The 22,174-nt window shown below is 40.2% G+C and overlaps 1 protein-coding gene across 6 annotated transcripts in view; it reads left to right on the forward strand.

The window, feature by feature from the left end:
- The window catches only part of ptprub (protein tyrosine phosphatase receptor type Ub), a 152,950-nt gene that overhangs the window by 98,322 nt on the left and 32,454 nt on the right, over positions 1 to 22,174 (forward strand). For all 6 annotated transcript variants that reach the window (XM_058647567.1, XM_058647571.1, XM_058647569.1 and 3 more), the window contains exons 8-14: positions 4,727 to 5,044; positions 6,773 to 6,882; positions 8,959 to 9,160; positions 11,099 to 11,201; positions 11,285 to 11,558; positions 18,669 to 18,705; positions 21,973 to 22,111. In XM_058647567.1, coding sequence (XP_058503550.1) covers positions 4,727 to 5,044; positions 6,773 to 6,882; positions 8,959 to 9,160; positions 11,099 to 11,201; positions 11,285 to 11,558; positions 18,669 to 18,705; positions 21,973 to 22,111 — 1,183 coding nt within the window. The remainder of the gene's footprint in view (positions 1 to 4,726; positions 5,045 to 6,772; positions 6,883 to 8,958; positions 9,161 to 11,098; positions 11,202 to 11,284; positions 11,559 to 18,668; positions 18,706 to 21,972; positions 22,112 to 22,174) is intronic.

Here is a 22,174-nt window from a genome sequence, read left to right on the forward strand (position 1 = left end):
CCTTTACCAGGATGTTGCGCTCTGATTTAAACCAGATTTAAACTGATTTAAATCTTTACATTTAACCCAGTCATTTTACAATGACTGCTAAGATCCCGACTGCTAACTGCAGAGTCTGGCAGTACACACGGGCCACATCTGTCAGGATAATCTGCTGAATCTCACTCAGAAGAGGAACTGATAGACAAGTTCTGACTCAGTTGCTGCATATCCTTATCTAATTAAAAAAATACTTATTCACTTATACTGGCCTTTTTTGAACTTTGAAGCTGAGTAGAGTGCGAGAGAGTCTTTTTGCTTCAAGCTTGGTAATACTTGTTTGACGGTTATTTAAAAGATAACATCCGGTTGGACTAGAGTACGTAGCCTAAAGCAGCAGAAGACAGAGTTTTATCTTGGTAGTACAGTACAGTAAATAGACTAGAATTTGTCGGTGACAGCGGTGGAGACGCATTATTAACAAATTTACCCTGTAAAGACAAATAATGAGGTATATACAAAACACCATTCTGAATTAATCTACATTAAAGGTTTTATACAAAGTAGCTACATGATAAACTTGTTGTCATCCTAGTGTGTATTCCACTAATCGTCATTAAAACACCAATTATTGTTTTAATTTGTTTGGAGAATGTAAAATAAAATTGGCCATAACAATTCTCAGGGTGTTCATGCCTTTCAGTTGCTATGCAAACAATCTTTCGAAACCAGAAGATATTTAGTTCAACTGAAGTTAATAAAAAGTTTTTCTTTTGTGTTAGCTTTCAGATTAAAAATGTATTTTCCCCCAGTCGTTTTTGTGTTTGTTTTTTTGAAATGAATTAAACATTGTGTTGTGCCTGTTCACACCTGTGCTCTTCCTTTCATCATTAATAGAGACCCAGAACACACAGAAACAAAATAATAATAATAGTAATACAGCACATTTACATCTAAAGAGCCCAAAGAGTATTGCGTTAATGCAGAAACACATATTACTGCTTCGCATCAGCAACCTGTGTGTCATGGTCATGGGCACACAAAATGGAGAGCTTTGTGTTACCCAAAGGCAGTCAGTGGATTTGTGTCTTCCATGGTCATCACTCTTTTCTATGCCCAACGGTCTTTTCCTACCACACACCATCCCTCACATTTCTCCCCACCCTGCTCCACTAGAGCCTCACTTCCCCCCCCCCTCCCCTCCAATGACATATTAAAGCTACACTCCTCTCCCAACAGCCAAAGACACCCCTCATTCATCAGGCACCCAATGCCCTCTCTCCCCAGTCCCTGCATACCCCTCCCTCCCCAACGCACAACACACAGAAAATTCACAACAAAAAAAAAGAAAAGGGGGGAAAAAAAGCTGACAGCGAGAGATGAGAGTAGTGGAGGCTGTGGTGTGGCACTGTTTGTGTGTGTGTGTGTGTGTGTGTGTGTGTGTGGACAGGGTAGTTTTTCAAAGTGAGAGACTGAAAAGGTAAAAATGAGGCAAGAGGTGAGGCGAGAGATGACTCACAACGTAGGGAAATTGCTTTCGCAATTGCTGGTATCGGTGTTTTTGAGAGTCACCAAGCTCAGCCTTTAACGATACATTTACATTTCAACCACTGTTACATTAGCTTGTTCAGCCATGTGGGTTCATCCATTTAATATTGCGGCGTTTGCTGAGCTGTGAAACAGGGCATTTAGATACAGTGCTAGTTCAATGCACAGCAAACATAGGTGAAAACAACTTTGCCAATTTGTTTTTTTCCTAGGTAGCTGATGGTTACATTTATTCATTCATTCATTCATTTATTTATGTATTTATTTATTTATTTATTTATTTATTTAATAGTGCATTTGACAGAATCCTGCATGGTTCGATCAGTGGATTTCTTACGAGGGCGTAAGAGGGCGTATACTATATGGCGTTATTCACTATACGCCGTATAGTAAACTGCAAAGCTCCTCCACCTGGTGCATCTGACCTCTATGAATCTGCTGGAGACTCAGTTCACCACCTTGTCCTCAAAGCTCCTCTGACCCAACTTCCAAACCATCTGTTCTACACCGCCTCTGCTGACCCCACATACCTCCACTGAGTCCTCGTGGCTGCTCCCTTTGCTGTCGGCCTTATTAGGGTTTTAGAACGGGGGCGATACATGGTGGGTTGTTGTGGGGATTTCACCAAGGTAATGTTGTTTATCTACTATACAGAAGGCTTATTAGGAAGGTATGTAGGAGGGAAGTGAATTTGGTCTCCCAAAGTCTGTGTCCTGCCACTGTGTCTGAGCTCACTCTTCCATGGTCATACTGAATATCCCTTTCCTCCTTCCCGAACATGTTGGCTATTTGGGCTTTACTGTACACATTCACATCTTTCCAGAGCTGAGCTGCCCTCATGCGGGTGCTGTTAAACTAATGGCCGTGAATGTGAACATGGCTCTGATGGCCATCCAGGTGTGCTTGATGAGCCATTGCTGTGATTATCAGCACGGTGCATTAGCACAGCTTGAAGCCCCTCAAGTAAATCACAGAGGAAAGGCGAGCATTTGTACAGCAGGTGGTCCCCAAACTACGTTAATGGGCTTCCACCTGCTGCTGGGTCACTGAACCTTCTGGCAGGCCACTGCCCGTGATACTCTAGGTCTGTGAGAGGGTGCCAACACCGGAGCCTGACTAAAATTAGGTCCAGTAAAGTGCTTTGTCTTTCTTGGCATGTCGTTCATCATATCTTCTATTTGGAGCCAGAATTCCCTATATGTGCTTATTTGGGTTGTTTGGATTTATGTGTGCTTGTGGGTCGTTTCTTCTTCTTCTTGCATGTCTGTATGAATTTGTTTTTCTCCACTGACACAGTCAGTCCAGATCGCCCCCACAGATGTATGCCATACAAAGGCAGCTTTGCTCAGTCTTACCGCTGTCCCATGACACAGTTTAGGGGAGATAATAAACCCGAGGCTGTCACATCCACTCTGATTTCCAGTCTCTGAGGATCAACATGGTGCTCTGGGCTTTTGGCCATTTTAGGGCGGCTGCAGTTTTCACGCCATGGGGTGCCAGAGAATGGGTGCCCATGGCATGGAGACAAATAAGACGAGGCAAGAGGAAGGGACTGGCACAAATGTCCACTTTGAGTGAACCCACAATGAGCACAGTGTGCTCATTGTGGGTAACTCAGCACTTAAAGACCTCTCTTTATTTAGCTCTCAGACTGTGCAGACTATCAGTTGCACCATTAAGACAATCCTCAGTCACACTGAACAATGGAACGTTAATATTTCTTGCTGGGTGCAGTCTACTGCTTTGCGATTACTGAGCCCACCCATTTATCTGCCGTCACATTACTCTGGATGAGGTTCAGATTAATGCACCGGTCATATTTTCATCTTGTATGAAATGCCAGACAGCAAATGAAAAGAGAAGGCTGCTGACTGTATAGGCCTCCAGCATAGACTGGAAGTGCCATTAAATTTTGCTCTAAAAGAATTGCTCTACTGCAGGCAGTAATAAGCACATGAGAATTTAGGCATAGGGCTGTAACGTCTGATATTGTTAATATTACAAAAATAAGTGTGTTTGAAATTGTACAGACTGAAGAATGCAGCGGTAAAGACATAAACATAGTGAGTAATATAGAGACACGGCTGAATAATCATATTTTATACAGAAAAACGAGTGTATATCTCTGTTTGTGTGTCCTTTCACAAAGCACCTTGCACATCAATTTCCTTAGATAATTCTTGTTTTGGTGCATTAGCCCCTGCTCGGTGATGCATTATCAATCTCATGTAAGTTCCCTCCACTAATCTGTGCTGCTGTGAGAACCCCAGTGTGTGCGCAAGTCAGTGAAAGACTGAAGACCTTGGCCAATAACCTCAAACTCCGCTGATCTCTCTCTGTAGCTGTCATTCCCTGCCTCCCTGGCCCATTACTCAACACGGCCTATTAAGAGAATAAATCCATACAATACATTATGTAGCATATTACTTGACAAAAAGGCATTGATTGTGTTAATAATGGCCACCAATAAATGCCTCCATTGATACGGAGGATGTCCTTGGCTTAACTCAGCTGCTTTTCAGTTCGGTCCATCCTCCTGAACACTAGCGGGTTTGTGCCTCTGCGTATAGAGGCTCTCTGTCTTTTCAGCTAGCAGTTACATTTGAGGAGGATATCAAAGACAGAGCTGTTGTCTTTTAAGTCCGAGTCAGACAAAGTCAGGGTTAACCTAGCAATGACCAGAATTAAGATAGTGCCTTGTAAAAAAAAAAAAAAATCTGACAGGCCATCGAGACATTTTTGCTTGTGGATTAAACCTCAGGTCAAGGAAGTACAACTACTGGATAGCCTATTTGCTTGTTGACATAGAGGCAGGGACTAATGGGAGTGCAATGGCAAACTGTAGCCTTTTCGATTAATTAGTGCAATTGGCATGAGTTCCTGCTCTGCCATAGGGATGTGGGAGTGTTTTTCTGGCAGCAAACAGTTGTGATGGGGAAGTATAGCTGCAGGTAGGAGGGGAACAAGTGCAAAACTGCCAGTGAAGTCCTGGGACATTAGTTACACTCCAATTTTCTCAGTATTTTGTATAAAATTGGTTATTTCTCAAGCAAACAAAGTTACCTGTGTTTTCATTTTCTAAAATCCATTATTTTGCTATCTTGAGATTTTTTTTTTATGACATTACCTGTTATTGTTTTATTTCTCCATGCTTTATTGCTCAATTTTCTCTTTTCTGTTTTTCTTTCTTCCTTCCTAGAGCCCATGCGTGCACTGCGGGGCCTCACAGCCACAGATATCCAGTCTAGGCAGTTGTCGCTGCAGTGGGAGAATTTGGCGTTCAACCTGACTCGCTGCCATACCTACTCAGTGTCCCTGTGCTACCGTTACACCACGGCGGGAGGTGGCGGGGGCCACAACACCACTGTGCGCGAGTGTCTGGCAGTGGAACACAATGCATCTCGCTTCACGCTGCGTGATCTGCCACCCTACCATGGCATCTATGTCCGCCTGTCACTGGCCAATCCAGAGGGGAAGAAGGAGGGCAGAGAAGTTACTTTCCAGACCGAGGAGGACAGTAAGTTCCAGAGGAGGTCACCAAAAACATTGAAACAGTGAACAAAAAAGTTTTTTTTACTTTCAATCTTGGTACAATATAAATAGGTTTTGGACTTTGGATGAGTAAAAGTTTTTGGCACAATTTAAATTTTGCCGATGTATTCACCACTTTTAGTAACTTTACTTTTGAGATTAGATTTGAATATAAAACCATATGATAAGATCACAAGTAAAGCACGTGAAATTGGATTCAATTATACCCCTTAAAACTTTTGGCTTGGTCCCAAGTGGCAAGCAGTGGTGACGTCATCCATAATCATCTTAACAGCTGTTTGGAACCCTCACCATTTGTGATTTGACTTTTTGCAACCAGAAATTCACAGAGGTCACCTGCACCCAGGCTCCTATTGTATGAAACTAGTTTTCAATCACACTTGTGACCAGAGCATTCATCTGAAGCTCAACCACACTGGTGTCCACTGATATGTGCCATGCTGTTTTATCTACTGTTTTAGCCAGAAATGTTTCCACTTTTTTTATACAATGTCCTTTTATATATAAACATTATTTACCCTGGCGTTTTCATATCTGTTTTTCAGATGTGAAACTATTGGCATGTCTTCTTGAGTGATGTCTCCTCTTTACTTTCCAGATTTCCAGATAGCTTATTAAAATAATTGGCCCAATAATGTAAAAATACTGCAAAAAGAAAGAAAGGAAAGTGAATTGATCCTTTTTTCATCAGACCTTTAGTCTGACATTATTGTGTTATAGTTATTTTTAACCTTATATATAACCAGGTTTTGGTTAGTATTTGTATTTGCTTATTATTTTTAACAGGTTTAACACGTAGTTGAGCTCCTTTTTGTTTTCTGCTATCACATTATTACAGAGAGCACGGCCGTCTGACTGAGGCGTCACAAAAGATCCATTTCATTTTCAGATGAAAATAACACAAAAGAGACTAAATTATGTGTGAGACTCTGGCAACCCAGAGATAGGATTTTGTGCTTATTACTTATCTTCTATTATTCCTTTGTGCCATAGCACATTGGCTGCATGGCATCGAAGAGAGAAATCAAATCTACCATGAAGAAATCCAAACAAATGTGATTTTTTTTTCCCCCCATATATATATATATATATATACACGCACACACACACACTGTATATAAACACACAATACACGTCTATTATGAAGTTTGCCAACAGCCTTGAGAAACAGCAACTGTGTCCTGCAGACTGACTGCATTCAAAAATACCAGTCAACTCTGACTGGCTGTTTGACTCTTGCTTTAGCCTCAGGCCTGAATCTCCCACAACTGTCTCCCTCTGACCCGCGGTCACTCAGACCACAGGGACTGGAGCTGCTTCTGAAAGGCCCACAAAAAAACTGTTAACACAGAATATTAAGACACTCCTTGTCCTCTCGCTGTCGTTCAGAAACAAGTGTCTGACATAATCATCATTATATTTCAACTCTTGCATTGAGGAATGCTATAAAATAATAATCTCTAACTTGTATTTTCTGCCTCTTGTATGTTGTGGGTTGATGCAGTTCATGAATTAACTGTGTCCTTATCTGATGTCCTCAGCCTGCTGCTCTCTGGCTGTCTGAGTGTCTCATGTGGAGTATTGTTCCGAGCCACTGTGACATTCACTTCTCTGATATTGACAAGAAAAGCTCTCTATGGGATTACCGCCTGAATTTTCCCCATTAAATATTTGTTCTGATAATTCCTTATAGTTCCCGGAGGCATAGCACCAGAGTCGCTCACCTTCACTCCGCTGGATGATATGATCTTCTTGAAATGGGAGGAGCCTGTTGAGCCCAACGGCCTTATTACCCAGTACGAGGTGAGCCCAGACCGACACTCTTTCTGTGCACATGCTCAGTGTTGAACAGAAACAGATGGGTAAAAATTAATGGTGCTTGCATTTCAGTCAACATGAACAAGGTGTTGATGTTCGCATAATTTAGTCCATTCTGAAATGTTTGGAGGTAAAAACACAATTTCATCACAAGATCCAGTTACTTGCTGTTCCACAACTATTTAGACAAATACAGCAGTAGCCTCTTATTATTTCTAGCTCTTAGGAATAAAACATTTCAGACAAGGGTTAGATTAATGCTGTTGTTCATATTTGAATGTGTTGTTTTTCATTTTTAATTTCACAAAAGAAAGTGCTTTAGGCTTTAAGTCTAATTAATGTGAATGCAACACTGTCTGGGATAATGGATTTAGCTAGTGTTGCTGGACAAGTAAACACAATTAAACTTTTCTTTTTTGTTGTGTTGTTTTTCCTCAAGCTCTTTGTATTCAAGTATCTCCCCCATAGTCATTACTTTAAATCAGGAGAAATCCAAAGCTTGACAGGTCTGCCCAAGTTACTGCTGTTGATTGGACAGCCGGGGGGAAGGGAATGGGCAAAGGCTTTGTTCAAATTTCTACTTTTAATATATCAAAATAACAAAAGCACTTTGCGTGCGACAAAACAAAATAACTTGGGAAATAAGTTATATTTTATGACATTAAGCTTCAGAGTAACTATAGTGGACCTTAATAGTTAGGGCCTATTATTGGTACAATAACAACATTTTCCTTGAACTTAAATATGCTCTTTTCTTAATGTTATGTCCATTATACACTATTTTTCCTTTCTATTTGGTGGGCATTAAGTTCAAGTGCCACTGTAATTGCCAAAGTAAATTATGTACATGATCACCACCACTTTGCTTTATATTCTCCTTCTTCACTGCTCTCGTTGACCTTGACCATATGTCTTTGTACCTATTGTTGGTTTGGTCCCTTTTCATTAGACGTCTTCATCATTATTAGTCACATGTGCTCTGTTTTAGCCCCTCTGTTTAGTGGATAATGCTTTTATATTTACTGTATACCCTTTGTGTGTTATTGCTGTTTTGTCCGCGCTATTTTCAAATAAGATTTAACTTATAAAGTGGAGGCTGCACAAGATTTTTTTATTGTGTTGATCCTCCTTGACTGAGTGTAAAAGGTTTATGCAGGGCTGTAGAAATCTTTGTTATTCCTCTCAAATTAAACCATTGACCTCTCTGCCTGAGCCCATCAACCACCATGCTGTCCTGCGTGGCCTCCCCACTGCTCTGTGCACTTTAGGGGCCTCTTTAATATCTGCCTTGGCAGGAAATGCTGAGGTCCAAGTGTGTTTTGTCAGTGGAGGCTCATCATTTAATCTGAACACCAAGGACGCATGAGCGGGAATTTGATAATCAACAGAGTTTTTTGTTTGCCTTGGTTGGCATGATCATTGTGTACACATGCATGTGTTGGGGAGTGCATGATTATGACAAGCTTCAGTGTACTGTATATCCTAATATTCTCTCCATTGTCTGATCGCAGCGAGGTCATTAACTTTAGCTCACGACGGCATGGTATTTTAATAGAAATTCTCATGAATGTACCAAGCATGCGAGGCAAATCATGAAGAAAAAAGAAATACTTCACTTTTTAAGGACACCCATTCACTAACCCTAGCTTTTCAAAGTATGCATTTATGTCATTAAATGTCATTTTACATTATGTTACGTATGTGGCCTTTATCATGCATCAATTTAGTCAGAATATAATTTATCACTCCTACTACTTATTGAAAAATCCCTGCTGTGACTTTGACTGAACAGTAACGATGCCATACAAGTACTGTTCATCTAAAACTATAAATCCACACAGGCAATTTGCACACTGACGAGGCAAATTAATTTCTGAGCATAGTGAATCATAAAAATTTTACTGTGAATTTTACATTCACAGTCATCTGTGCATCAGGTTAATGACATCTGCTGATCAGTAAAAACAAAAAAAAAAATGTTTTTGCTTGAAATCAAAGCAGAAAATGACTGGTTTCTGCAGTTTTTACCCTAAACCTCTCTCTTCTTTCTCCGTACAACAGATCAGTTACCAAAGTATTGAGTCATCTGACCCAGGTATAAATGTGCCAGGACCTCGCAGAACAGTGTCAAAGCTGAAGAATGAGACTTACCACATGTTCTCCAACCTCCACCCTGGAACTACTTACCTTATCTCCGTCCGTGCTCGAACGGCCAAGGGCTTTGGCCAGACAGCCCTCACTGAAATCACCACTAACATCTCAGGTATAATCGCTAACTAAAGTGTGAGTAAGGAGGGTGAGTGAAAGCTGCTGTAAAATCATCCAAACACAACTGGAAAACAGACTGCCTGTCTGTGTAGGGGCTGCTCTCTGTGCCATCACTGATGCAGCATGCAGGTACAACACTGCGTGCTATAATTAGGATCTGGTTTTTTCCCTCTCTTGACCTTAGTATCTTTCCTCAGAGGCAAAACTACTGCTCCCAGAGTAGAAGCTCTATTTTCCATTGCTTCTCCAAAATAGTGACACACTGTCATCTCTCAGTTCTCAGGACATAAATTAAGTCATAGGAAGCAGAGAAACACTACAGTGGGGACACTGCTGTGTGTTGTGTATAAAGAAAGATGCAATACATTCTTGGGACAAGAATGTCACTTCAGAGAGTCTCAGAGCTTATTACTAGTGATAGAAATCCAGCCTTTGTGTTTCTATTTTCCTTTTAATGATGCATTTGTGCTTGTTAAGGGATGGGATTACACCCTCTGAGGAACACACAGTGCAGCCACTCCCACTCCGTTGCACTCTCATATTTACTCGCTCTCTCCTTCTGCCCAATCTCTCCACAGAGAGGCCCGTTTTGTTTAATTACAGGTTTAGTGCACAATCACTGCTGACTCGCTGTGTGTCAGACAGTGCGCTGGCACAAAGCCAGACCGCAGAAAGAGTCCAAAAGTCTTTGCAGATCATCCTCACACTCCTCCACTGGCCCTCGGTGCAGAACATTCACTTACACTGAGCGTCTCTCAAATCTTTACTGACAGCTAGCAAACACGGAATACCTTGAGCTACTACTGTCAGCATCTTCAAGCAGTACTCACCGCAGCAGCTACACACACACACACACACACACAAATTAATATACATATAGATGCGTGCAGTGCTGTGGCCGATACCCAATCATCCTTCAAATAGACCCTATGTGGCAGCAGGCATCAAACCCACTTTTAGCTCTCCAAACTGCAACAGGCCTTTATTGTCAACAAATGCACATTCAGGTTTCCTTAATGCCTCCGTTTAATTGATGTCAGCACTTTTCTGCTGCGGTATTAGCAAACCACTTTTTTAATGATAATTATCGATTCCCCAAGAATAGTTTGTTTTCCTTCCCCTCACTAATTGACGGGTGATATAAAAGAGAAATGTGCTCTTACATCTGGGGAGGAGCACAGCTTGGCCTAAGCTAAATCCGTCCAAATGAGAAACACATTCAATTTAAACTCTCTCCTACCGTTTTAATTGGACTACTAGAATGGTAATTCAAACTGTGCACCAAATATGAGTATTTCAGTGGAGGGTATATTAAAATTGTTGGCTATTTATGCTGGGAAAGGCATGGTTCCTTACTAAAATTAAATATCAGTCGGTTTCTGGACACATTTATTTGGAAAGGACTTTAACTTACTTTGAAATGAAGTGAGATGATCAAACGTAGCACAGTGTAAGGTAGGGTTGCCAACTTCCTGATAAGAAAATGAGGATATTTTTGAATCTTCTTTTTTTTTCCACCCGTCAGCATTTTGCCTTTACATCTCACCACGTGTCTCCGTTGCTACGACACACAGGACTCACAGTGAGTCGGGCGACCACTTTAAAAGTGCCCATTTTCTGTTGGATAGTAATGAATGACAGACAGATGGAGAGGGCCTGACTCCAGGAGGAGGATTTTATTTTCCCTCACACAAACTTCATTAATGGACTAATCTGTAATTGTTCTGTCATGGTTTTGCAGTGACTTGATCATCCAAAATAAGGAACAAAGTGTGTTCCTTATCTCTTCAATACGGAACACATCTTTTATCTTTCTAAGACGGAACAAATCCTTGCTTTACGCAACGCTTGGCAACCCTAGTGTAAGGCCATGAGTGTATCTGTGTGTCTGAAATATATTATTATTATTTTTGACACATTCCTGTCTCCTCAGCTCCCACATTTGACTATGGAGACATGCCGTCCCCCTTGAGTGAGACGGAGAGCACTATTACTGTCCTGCTGCGGCCGGCTCAAGGCAGAGGGGCACCTGTCAGGTGAGGACATTATCTGAACTTTACAATATCAGATATTTTCTTCACACTTGCTTATTAAAGGTACATACAATCCCCGTGTCCAGCACATACCAGGTGGTGGTGGAAGAAGAAACTGTGAAGAAAGTGAAGAGGGAGCTCGGACTTCAGGACTGTTTTCCCTTACCCATGTCTCACGGTGAAGCCCAGGCCCGAGGCACACCACACTACTACACAGCAGAGCTGCCGCCCAGCAGTCTGCCAGAGGCCAGTCCCTTCACTGTGGGCGACAATCACACTTACAATGGCTACTGGAACAGTCCTCTGGATCCACGCAAGAGTTACCTTGTCTACTTTCAAGCTATGAGCAACTTCAGAGGGGTAAGTTCAAAAAGTTACTGTAGGGCTCTCAACTCATTTTAACATTTATGTTCACTTATGGTCATCATTGAACCCATTATGGTATGATTTGATTGACCTTTTTTTGAAGTCAGGCCTGAATTACTCGTCTCTGATGTGGAGAAAATCCTCACACATCACAAGCAAATAAAACAGTTTTTTTTTTCAAACAGAAAAAAATCTTGCGAGCTAATGTTTAAACTATTTGTCGTTAAATGTTTCAATGCCTAATGTTTGCCGACAAAAACGTGTTCAAGGTGTGAAAGAACAAGCTCCCATGCGTTAAAAGATCAATTTACTGGACTCTTTTTGGAGATAACAAGCTTGAAATGTGCCACAACACTTTCCACCCATTTACATCGCGTCACGCCAATGACGGCACAAAAGCTGCGGCATCACACTGTGCAAACACTCCAGGAGCTACTCTAGATAATGGGAGTCCTGCCTCTGGCTGCAGCTCCTTAGTACAGATAATGGAGAACATTTCAAAAATGGCAGGTGAGAATCGTACAGGATTTGTGCAGCTCCTACAACTGAGTGGCTTCATCCTGATGACAGCAGGTGCACACCTCATTACATTACCTGAAACATCTTTGGAAACCTGCTCCTGCTGTCCTGCTGAGGTGTAGCATATGTATGTAGTTAAAATACAACCAATCATTTCTAATACATATGGATGTTTAACTTCCTGAAACGGCATAGTTCCTCATATATATATATATATTTAAATCACAGTAGAACTTGTGTTTCTCTGACTGAGAGGTAAAGTCACTGAATTACACAAAGTCTCCTCCATTCAGCCCTCCTCCTAATAATCAGAAATAATTGAATAATGCAAAGTAATTTCAGAATCCTTGGGATGGATTGATATTGAAATTAAATTCTTTGGTCAAATCCAAAGGAAGATTGTATCATAAAAAATAGTTATGTCGGGGGAAGGTAACATTTTTAAGTTGTTTTGAATGGAAAACAGTCAAAGCCCCAGCTGAAGTAACCTTGAATTACTTTGATGGGTTGATTTGATAACCTTTTTAGTTTTTAAAAACTCGCATCAAGGGCTTTGGACATAGAAAAGTCAGTTTGAGACAGATTCACAGTCAAATCAAAAGCATACAAAGTATATTTGTGTATCTCCTGTTCAAATCCGCTGTATAAATGTGTGCTAAAGACAGAGGGTTATTAGTTTAAAGGAGTTAGGGTGATGGACTCTCTGGTCTGGCACCTCAGTATAGAGCAAACATATTCAAAACGTGTTGGTTGTTGGAATAAGAGCCTTTGGTGAAGAGTACAGGATGTTGGGTTAACCTCAACATTTTTGAAACAATTAGACAAGTCACATACTGAGACCTGTGACTCACTGACATTATAGAAAATGTTAAATCATTACCAGAAAGTTGTCGGCCACAGATGAATCCTCACTGAGCAGAATGACATAATAGGGTTCATGACCTTATGAAGCCTAACTGAAAAACTGAAAATGATATAATCGCTTGAGAACAAACTGTTTCTTACCTCACTGGATCCTGAACCTGGAATTAAATACTCCGTTATGCTAGGTGGTCGTGAATTCTCCGACGTTTCTCCAAAGATAAGTATAGTGTGAATTGATTTAATACAAAATCAATGTGAAACCTAATCAGGTCGTGGTCACTTAATTTCCTTTTACTTGATCACTGACTGTACAGAATTACCACTCATTTGATTTCTCTTTCATCACTGGACTCTAGAGTGTCCATCTGTGTTTGCAGAGCAATAGCTTTTATGTGAAGATCAATAGAATGTGTCAGAGAACATTCCTTATATATAGCAGTTACTTTAGAGAGCAATGAACCTGTTATGATCTCGTTTTATCTGCTGTTCTTTTTTGGTTTGTTGGCTGTGTGCCTTGGATTGGGTCTTTGAATACATATTGTTTATTAATTCATTTGTAAAAATGTTCTCAAATCAAAAAAAGAAATAGATTTTTTGACTGATACGCTGGTGAGATTATCTAGCTACGGAGGGTTTTGTATCAAGGTTCTGTTGAGTCTGGAGGACCTGCAGACCTTCTGTATTTAGTGCTCCACATTTGAATCTGAGTGTAATACACAATTGTTATCACTTCCCACAAAGGCTGAATTTAAGGTTCTAGAATTTTGTGTAAAAAACATAACTTAACAATTTATCTCTATGCACTGTAATAGACACGGCTTGTGCCTCCAGTCTTACTCTAAAGTCATTTAGGGAACAACTATCCCAAAAGGCCAGATTTTCAAACAAATGTAAATCTCAGCCCCATCAAAAACTTTTTTTTAAGTGTGGCCTTTTCTCCCCATGGCTTTTTCTAAAAAGTAGTGGCATTTCAGCACAAATGCCCCGGCTGCTTGTCTCAGTGTGTGTCGTCTTAATGCATTACTTTGTCCAGTCCCCATGTAACTGCACCACAATTTATTCCACCTCGCTGCCTTTGCTTCCTACGAATGTGCGCTGATTGCATTGTCGGGACCTTGCCTCCTAAGGGCTTGTTCTTCTCTTACGTATTAGTAGCATTTCAGAATGTTTTTCCGTTTCGGTGTCTGTGGCTTTTATTTGCATCTTAAGCTGTGTTTTTTTTAGCTGTTGTTCTTATGTTTCTGTTTTTCGTTTGTCAGAAGACAAAGTTCAGTTTTCTGTTTCCTCATAATGTGGAAACAAGCCCCTTGATGACTCTCTGCTACCTTGTTTGCAGTATTATCATGCTTGTTGTTGAGCAGTCTGTGTTTTACTGTAGATCAAGATTCCTGTGTTTTACTGTTTCTGTTACGAAGACTCTCAGTCACACTGACATTGTAAAATGTCAGTGTTCTGGCGATTAATAATGAATGACTCTGGGAAAAATCTCCAGTCTAAAAACATTTTCTCAATTAGAAGCCCAAAGCTGGTTGATTTATTTCCTTTCCTTTTGGAGTTTTTGTAAAAATTCTAGTTGTCTGCTGTCACCTAGTTACACGACCACTTATTCTTCTCTTTCTCTATGTATTTAGTTAAGTTTCTTTTAAAATAGAGAACATAATCAACAGACTTGATTCACATTTTAAAATGTATATGAGAACCTTTAGAGGAATTCAGGTTGCATAAAAGGACTGAAATCACAGACTGGGGTTGATTTGTCTAGTCCGGGCTACTGTACAATTGTGTAACAGTATAATATGGTAGACTCCAGTAAAATCAGGTGATAATTCATTTCTTTGAATTGATCCCGCCCCTAAAATCGTAGACGCTTTCGCTTGGAAATGTTTGTGTTTCTATCTTTTTTCCACAAGAGCAAACAAAGCCCTCCAGTCTTGCTGTCGTACCCAAAGGACACACCATTACCTTTCCAAATTCTATTACAGGAAGAGCTGCTGCCTGGGTGAGGCAATTACTTAAAGATAATTGGACACAGGTGCAGATGATCAGAGGTAGAAAACTGCTACTTTAATTTTCCGTGGCAACATAGCGGAGAAATGTTGCCATAGGTAACACAGCTCCCTGCGATCGTCAGCTTGGAATAAATGCTGTACATACATGCTGTGTTACCACACCGTGTTACATTTAGATTCTTGGTACTTGAAGTTGTCTTTCTTTTTCTTTCTCGCTCTCTCTTTTTCTTTGCGTTGCATCTCTGCACCACAAAGTCTGATAAATGTTTCCGGGTGGCTCATCCCCACAAGTAGCATCTTTTTTTCCGATCCAGTGAAGAAACACACGGAGGGAGTGCCGTTTGAGCACTTCTCACAACGAAGCAACTAAGCATGGGATTAGATAGGGGAGGACTGGCTTTACCAGCGGATGGGATTAGGTTTTGTTTTGCCTGGCAGGGGGCCAGCATCCATGACCCACAATGAGTGGAGCATCGCGCCAGATCACACAGTCACACTGTCTCCGGGCTTTCAGACACTGTTGCCAATAAACGTGGAAAATACAGAAGCAGTGAGAAATGTGTTTAAATCTGTGCATCAGCCATGTGTCTGTGCCGGAGGACTGAAACAAAACAGTGATTCAACAATTCAGTTTTCACTCAATAATTGTCCAAATGTACTCCTGCAAGCACATAATTACAGACACAGCTTGATTCCCGTGTCAATATTTCAGAAACGAGGCCTTTGTGAAAGCAAAATCTTTGTTGTTTTCTTTATCTTGGCTGTCAGCTGAAAATCTTGTGGTTTTGCTCAATTAAATCTGTTTAGTGCAATCAAAGGGCATATTCTTGTTGGGCATATAACACGTATATATCTAGACAGGGGGCGACTTGTCGGCATGAATGGATTATAGCAACAATTAAAACATTAATATTATTAATAAAATGACAGACTTGCATACAAATACACACTTACATATTGTTTTCTGTGTTAATGAGGAAGATAATAAAACCTCAGAGCAGATGTTCAGTTTGGACTCGTGGCTTCTGTACAGACTGGAAAGCTTCAGCAGGTGTTAAATGTGTTTTGTGCTATTTTTTTATTTTTTTCGATTTTGCTTTATATTATGTTGGCCTGCTTATCCTCCATACTCCATTATGCATTTCAGTCTTTTTGCATTTTAGCACTGTGCTTGCGCTGTCACAAACCAAAAAATAAAGTAGAATTTTGTATAGAAGCATATAAATGAATTCAGCATATGTCTGTACTGTGGGACTCTTTTATAGCAGGTTTTGGATTGTGTACAGAAGGGGAAAACACATTACCATGTCCCCACTCATTTTAGAAAAGAAAAAGCACCTCTTGAACTAAAAGTAGCTTGAAGTGATAGTGGTTGGATTGCTGAAAAACCCTTGTCTATTAAATTGGATAAAACAGACGCTGCTAAAGTTGTCTGCATATGGAGCTGGTGATAAAGGGTTCATGTTTGTCAGTCTCTTAAACAGCAAATACAAATGTAAGTGCAGTTGTGGCTGTTTTAGCATTTTTTTGTGCGGCACAGTGAGTCGGGGTCGGCGCAGTTAGTTGTTAGTGTTTGTCTGTAATATCTTTATGGAGGAGCAACATTGCCCTTCATTTTCAACAGGACTAGGGAAGTAACGGGAATCATTTGAACAGTATGTTTGGCATTTACCCATGCTAATTATCTGGAGAGTGGCTGTCAGGCTTCTCTAATTACTCTGATTGATCCATTTGAAGAGGTGCTTGAAAGACTGTGGATACAGACTGTAGGTTTTGCCAGGGCACAGCAGCATAGCCATTTATAACATCTACATTTGCATTTCCCCGACTTCTCTTCCCTCTCTCTCTCACACACACACACGCACACACACACACTTACACTTACATGCACACACAGAAACACATGCAGAGTGTACATACTTACACACATGGTGTAAACTCTGAAGTGTCTTTGCTGCCTTGTTTCGTGCTGGTTTTAGTGTTTTAGTGTTTTTTTAAAAAACTGCCAGGAAGCAGCAGCTCCTCCGGCATGACTGGCACAACACAGCCATGTGATGTGCGTCCCGCAATCTGGAGCCTGCATATTAACGCTGGTGCGCTGAGCCAGCAAACAGTGATTCAGATGTGCTTGTTATCCATCATCACAACACGCTATTAATTCATCATATACAGTAAAGGGATGTGAGTGTAGTCTGTCTTCATTTCAAATGTTTTCTCGACAAACAAGGAGGATCAGATGAATGTGCCGTCTCTGATGGGCAACGTGTTCTGTAATTGAGTCAATCACTCAAACGCTCAAAGTCACCAGTCAGCGTTTTTTTTTAGAGATGCCGTACAATTGAGTCTGGGTTGCAATTTTAAATAATTACAAACCTCACAATATTATCTAAATGATTTTAATTAAAAAATAAAAAATAAAAATTGCAATCAAAATCATAATCCAATTTCTTGCACACATTTTTCCAGTAATAACATTCAGTATTTTGGTTTATGGCCAAATTGTAACACAGGCATTATCCGTCTAACCGTAAGATTTATTTTATAATAAGAAGCTGCCAGCGTCCTGAACGTAGATTTTTGTTGTCTTGTTGATAAACATAATTTAATGGGGTTATATTTGAATACACAGTGTGATGAAGCGCTATACTCAATGGTGACTGCGCTCCAATATAACAATGTTTTCATCAGCTGCCTCATTAAAAATCATATGAGGTCAAACAATAGCAATTATAATATTTTTCTTAAAAGAGGGACAGACATTGTTAGTTGATGTGCTGGAAATAAAAATGGCACACATTATCATCAACAAACCTTTATTGTACAAGAACGTTACATTGAGATTGAGATTTGTTTTCTTGACATAGTAGAGCATAAATAAATAAATAAATAAAGGAGGACAAAACTTTTCTTGAATACATTAAACAACGATGAACATATTTAGTGTGTCATTCATTCTGAGGAGTTCCTTTGTGGAGTTAAAGTGGCAGTCTCTGACAGATGCCATCTGTCTATGGTTTTGGTTTGTATTTTCAGAACAAACCATCATCTTATTAACTGGTCTAAACATCTGTCAGCCTGAAAGCTGATTTAGATTTGAAAAAGCAATTTAACCCGAGTTTTAGGATGGCGCCTTTCGCTTATTTCTGACTGAGCAAATTTGCATGATTGCCCCATAATGCTTGAATTAGCATCTGTAAATCATAATTTGATGATGCATTTCCTACAAGATATGGCAGAATGGAAGTGGATTAGTTTTGCATCTCATTAGTGCTGTTTGACAAAGGTCCTTTTCATAAAACTGCAAATACCATCAGCTGATAATTTAGTAATATTATCTTTTCAGTTTGAAACCCTCCTCTTAACAAAGCTCCCCCACTGTTGAACTCTCATCATTTCTCCTTCAGCACAAATCTGGAATCTTTGCAAACACTTACCAGTTGTTTGTGCACTTACTAAGATTTTGGATTGAATTTATAATCTCTTTAGAAGGAGTTTGTCTTGTTCGTCTGTATCATTATTTAGTTTTAATGGTTTGAGTAAACGTAGGATAGTGAATAATTCCTGACACGGTAAAACATTCCCTCAAACATTTACTGGAATAAATATCATCCTTTAGTTTTCATTCAGAATGTGTGTGTGTCACGTCTTCCTCATTTGTTTTATCACATCTTAATTATACAAAATGTGATGTGTGTTTTCTTTTGTCTTTCAGGAATCCAGAATCAACTGCATCCGCATTGCTCGTAAAGGTAATTCCACATGAATATGTCTGTGACACTCTGACCTTGAGTACATTCCCCTCTATCATTTCTGCAACAATAATTGTCATAATATCTTTTTTTATCACTAAATCAAAACCTAAGAACTAATAGAAATGGCGTGGTCCACCCATCTCGGCTGCACTGTTATTTGCCTTTCTCTCAAGTACAAAAGTGTAGGGCTGGACAAACAGCTGTTTAGCTGTGGGCCTGAGAGAAAAGGGCAACAAGCAGGGAGGGATTAGAGGTCAGGCTTTCAACCTGTTTGTTTGCAGACAGATGCTGGGACACACTATATCAAACACAATCTCTTTGTTCACATCAGTTGCTCAGTAGATGACTACATCTGAGGGCTTTGACCTCGGCGCGGTCTCATAGCGTCCTCCAGATCAAAAAGTCCAGATGGAGCTACCTTGGCCTATCATTGAGAGAAACCTTCTGTAGCTCAGATTTCCCACACAAATGGGCAGAGGAATTGACTCTGAGTCCTGATGGCAGGAGAACCTCTGTGCTGTGGTACACTGTCAGATCATGGTGAATAAAAGTCATGTATTTATAGTTTTCATAGCACCGCTACAGTAGGCAAAGCCTTGCAAGTAAATTAACTTGGCGGGGTGTCTTTTACTGGTGAAGGCCTCTTTCTGCGAGTGAAAAACGAAAGAGATGAGGCTCTCCTCAAGCATAAAGCCAAAAGGCAAGGCCAGCCATTTCAGCTCAGCGTCTCACTCCATCTGCCCCACACAGACACCTGGTTGGGCACTGATTAATTATGCTTTCTTTCAGCAAAGTGCTTTACACTGAGCTTGGCACTTTTCTTTCACACTTTGCAAGGAATGGAAAAAGGAAAATAACAATGGAGCTGGATAAAGTGACAAAGTAATTAGCTTTAGACAGTATTACATGTGTATATATATATATATATATATATATATATATATATATATATATATATATATATATATATATATATATATATATACATATATACATATATATATTTATAAGGGGAGATAAAAGATATAGCAGTGATGGAGAACACAATCTGCATTGCATATTTCATCACACTCATGCATAGTGATGTAACTCGGGGAAAACACTAAAAGCAAACTGAGAAATATCAGGGTAATATCTAATTTCAAGGAAGGTGTGAAGGGTCAGACAGGTTTCTTGTTGCTGTTTGAGATCCTGTGATCCCACTACGATTAACATAGCCCCTGCATCATTGGTTGCTAAGCCATTATTATCATGCAGACCATCAAAAGTAAAGTGGAGGCAAATGATTCTGGCTTGGATAACAAAGCTGGAGATTACATTTCAACTTCCAGGTGACAGTTTAATTAAGGATCCTCTGGCAGGCTCAACAGAATAGACCTCCATTTCTCCTCTAAGTGCCTATTTCCACCATCAGGGCAGCTGGCAGGTGCATGGGTTCATGTGGAAATCTATTTCATGCTCATGTTTGGCTTAATGGAAATTGTGTGGCTAAATGTGGCAAAACCGCCTTATCTGTCCAAAATGTCAAAAAACCTGAAATTGATTTTTTTTCTCCTCCTCATGCTCATTTTTAGCTGTTATAAAAGAATTCCTGTTTCACTCTTGGTGTAATTTAAGTAGTCCTTGCATAAAATAAACAGTGAGGAGTGTGTGACTGAGGCTGTTTTTGAATGGAGCACTTGTAACCAGCACAGTGGATTTATTAAACATTATTTAATTAAAACAAACAAACAAAAAAGGCTCAGGCTCAAAAGCGTATACACTAAACACAAATATGCTTAAATGCTATGTTTTCTACAGGGATCACAACTTGTTATGAGCAACCTGAGAAGAACTGTTTTTAGATAACGCCAGGCAGTCACAGACACCCATGATTGTTTTAAAAAATACATCCTGACAAAGAACGAAATGGTATTGTTCTACTTTCATCTTTGTTGAGGATAGGATTTCAAAAGCACCAATAAAGTGCCCACGGCTGCAGATATTTGGGCTAAAACATGGCTCTGGTTTCATTTTCTCTGCCCCAGATCTGATTCTTCCCCAGCAGGCTGCAAGATAGAGCTTTATCCTGAGGCCTGCTCTGACTTTCTGCTGCTTTCCAGATAGGTTGTGCTCAGAAGGGTTTTTTTTCAGGGCTGTCGGGGCCTGGAGGACAGGCTGACACACACAGGAAAAAAACTAGATCAGTGGGACACAAGAACAAGGCAAAGAAAAGACCAAGCACTCAGCACCATTTCAATAAAAATGAAGCCTTATACCTGGAAAATCAATGACCTGCTATTATTATTACAACCTTTCCAGTAGCTCTCAGACTTCAAGGCACCTTCATCCACACATGAAGCTGCGTGTGGATGAAAAAGTGCATTTTTAATATCACAAGGAGTATTTTTCACTGAAAACATTTGTTATACGTGACTGACAATTCTTGGCAAATTGGTATCTCATTGTATTCGCAGTTTATCGCAGTTTGGTCATTTTCTCACTCTCTCTGCGTAAACGTGGAACAGACTAAGCGGCTTGTTCAAAACCATTTCAAAGAAATCTGCTTGCAAGCTAATTATTTCATTCAACAAAGAGCAAGTTGTAATTATCTAATCTGCAGCTTGTTGGCCTGGACAACCTGGACAAAAGTGTTCTGCCGTATTCAAGACATCTCGTCTTTATCTACTATTTTGCCCTTTGAAAATACTCCTCGAAAGTGTCATTGCTGGTAGAATGAATGCTGGTTTTACTTTCACGTTTGGAGGGACGCCTGATTCTTCAAAGCTGTAAATTCAGTTTTCCTTTCATCCTTTTTGTTGTCACACTATTGGCTTTGACCTTTCCTGTGAGAGGCCATTAACATGCAGCATTAATACAAAATAAATAATAAATAAATGCTTGGAAATGTGTGGAAGAAGCCAGAGGTGTTTCTCACCAAGGTGCTTGTGGGGTTGTGCTCCTGTTTGCAGTCCATCTTTAATAAGCGGCTAAATCTTTCAGTGTTTTAGTGATGACTGAAGTTGCTGCAGCATCACTGAATTATTAAATGCATTAAACAAAAACAAAAAAGGATCAGAGGATGGACTGAAAGTGCTCGGTGCGTCCCAGAAAGTTGAGACGTTTTTGGATATGGCGAGTAAAACAGGCGTGTCGCAACCGCGTCGTTCTTGTTCCATCTTATTTTGAAAATACTGTAATTGTGCTCACAAAAGACGCACACCCTCAGACTCTAGATTTAAATGATGAAATATTAAAATCATGCGTCTGTGTTTGTGTTTTCAGCGGCCTGCAAAGATCACCGCAAGGCTCTGGAGGTGTCCCAACACTCTGAGGAGATGGGGCTGATTCTCGGGGTGTGTGCCGGTGGTCTGGTCGTCCTCATCCTCCTGCTGGGCGCCGTCATCATCATCATTAAGAAAGGGTAAACGTCTGATTATAACTGTTGCGCACAAAAACACACGCCTCATTATGCAAAGTCATACCA

Source organism: Solea solea, chromosome 13 (assembly GCF_958295425.1).
Source record: "Solea solea chromosome 13, fSolSol10.1, whole genome shotgun sequence".
Lineage (NCBI taxonomy): Eukaryota > Metazoa > Chordata > Actinopteri > Pleuronectiformes > Soleidae > Solea > Solea solea.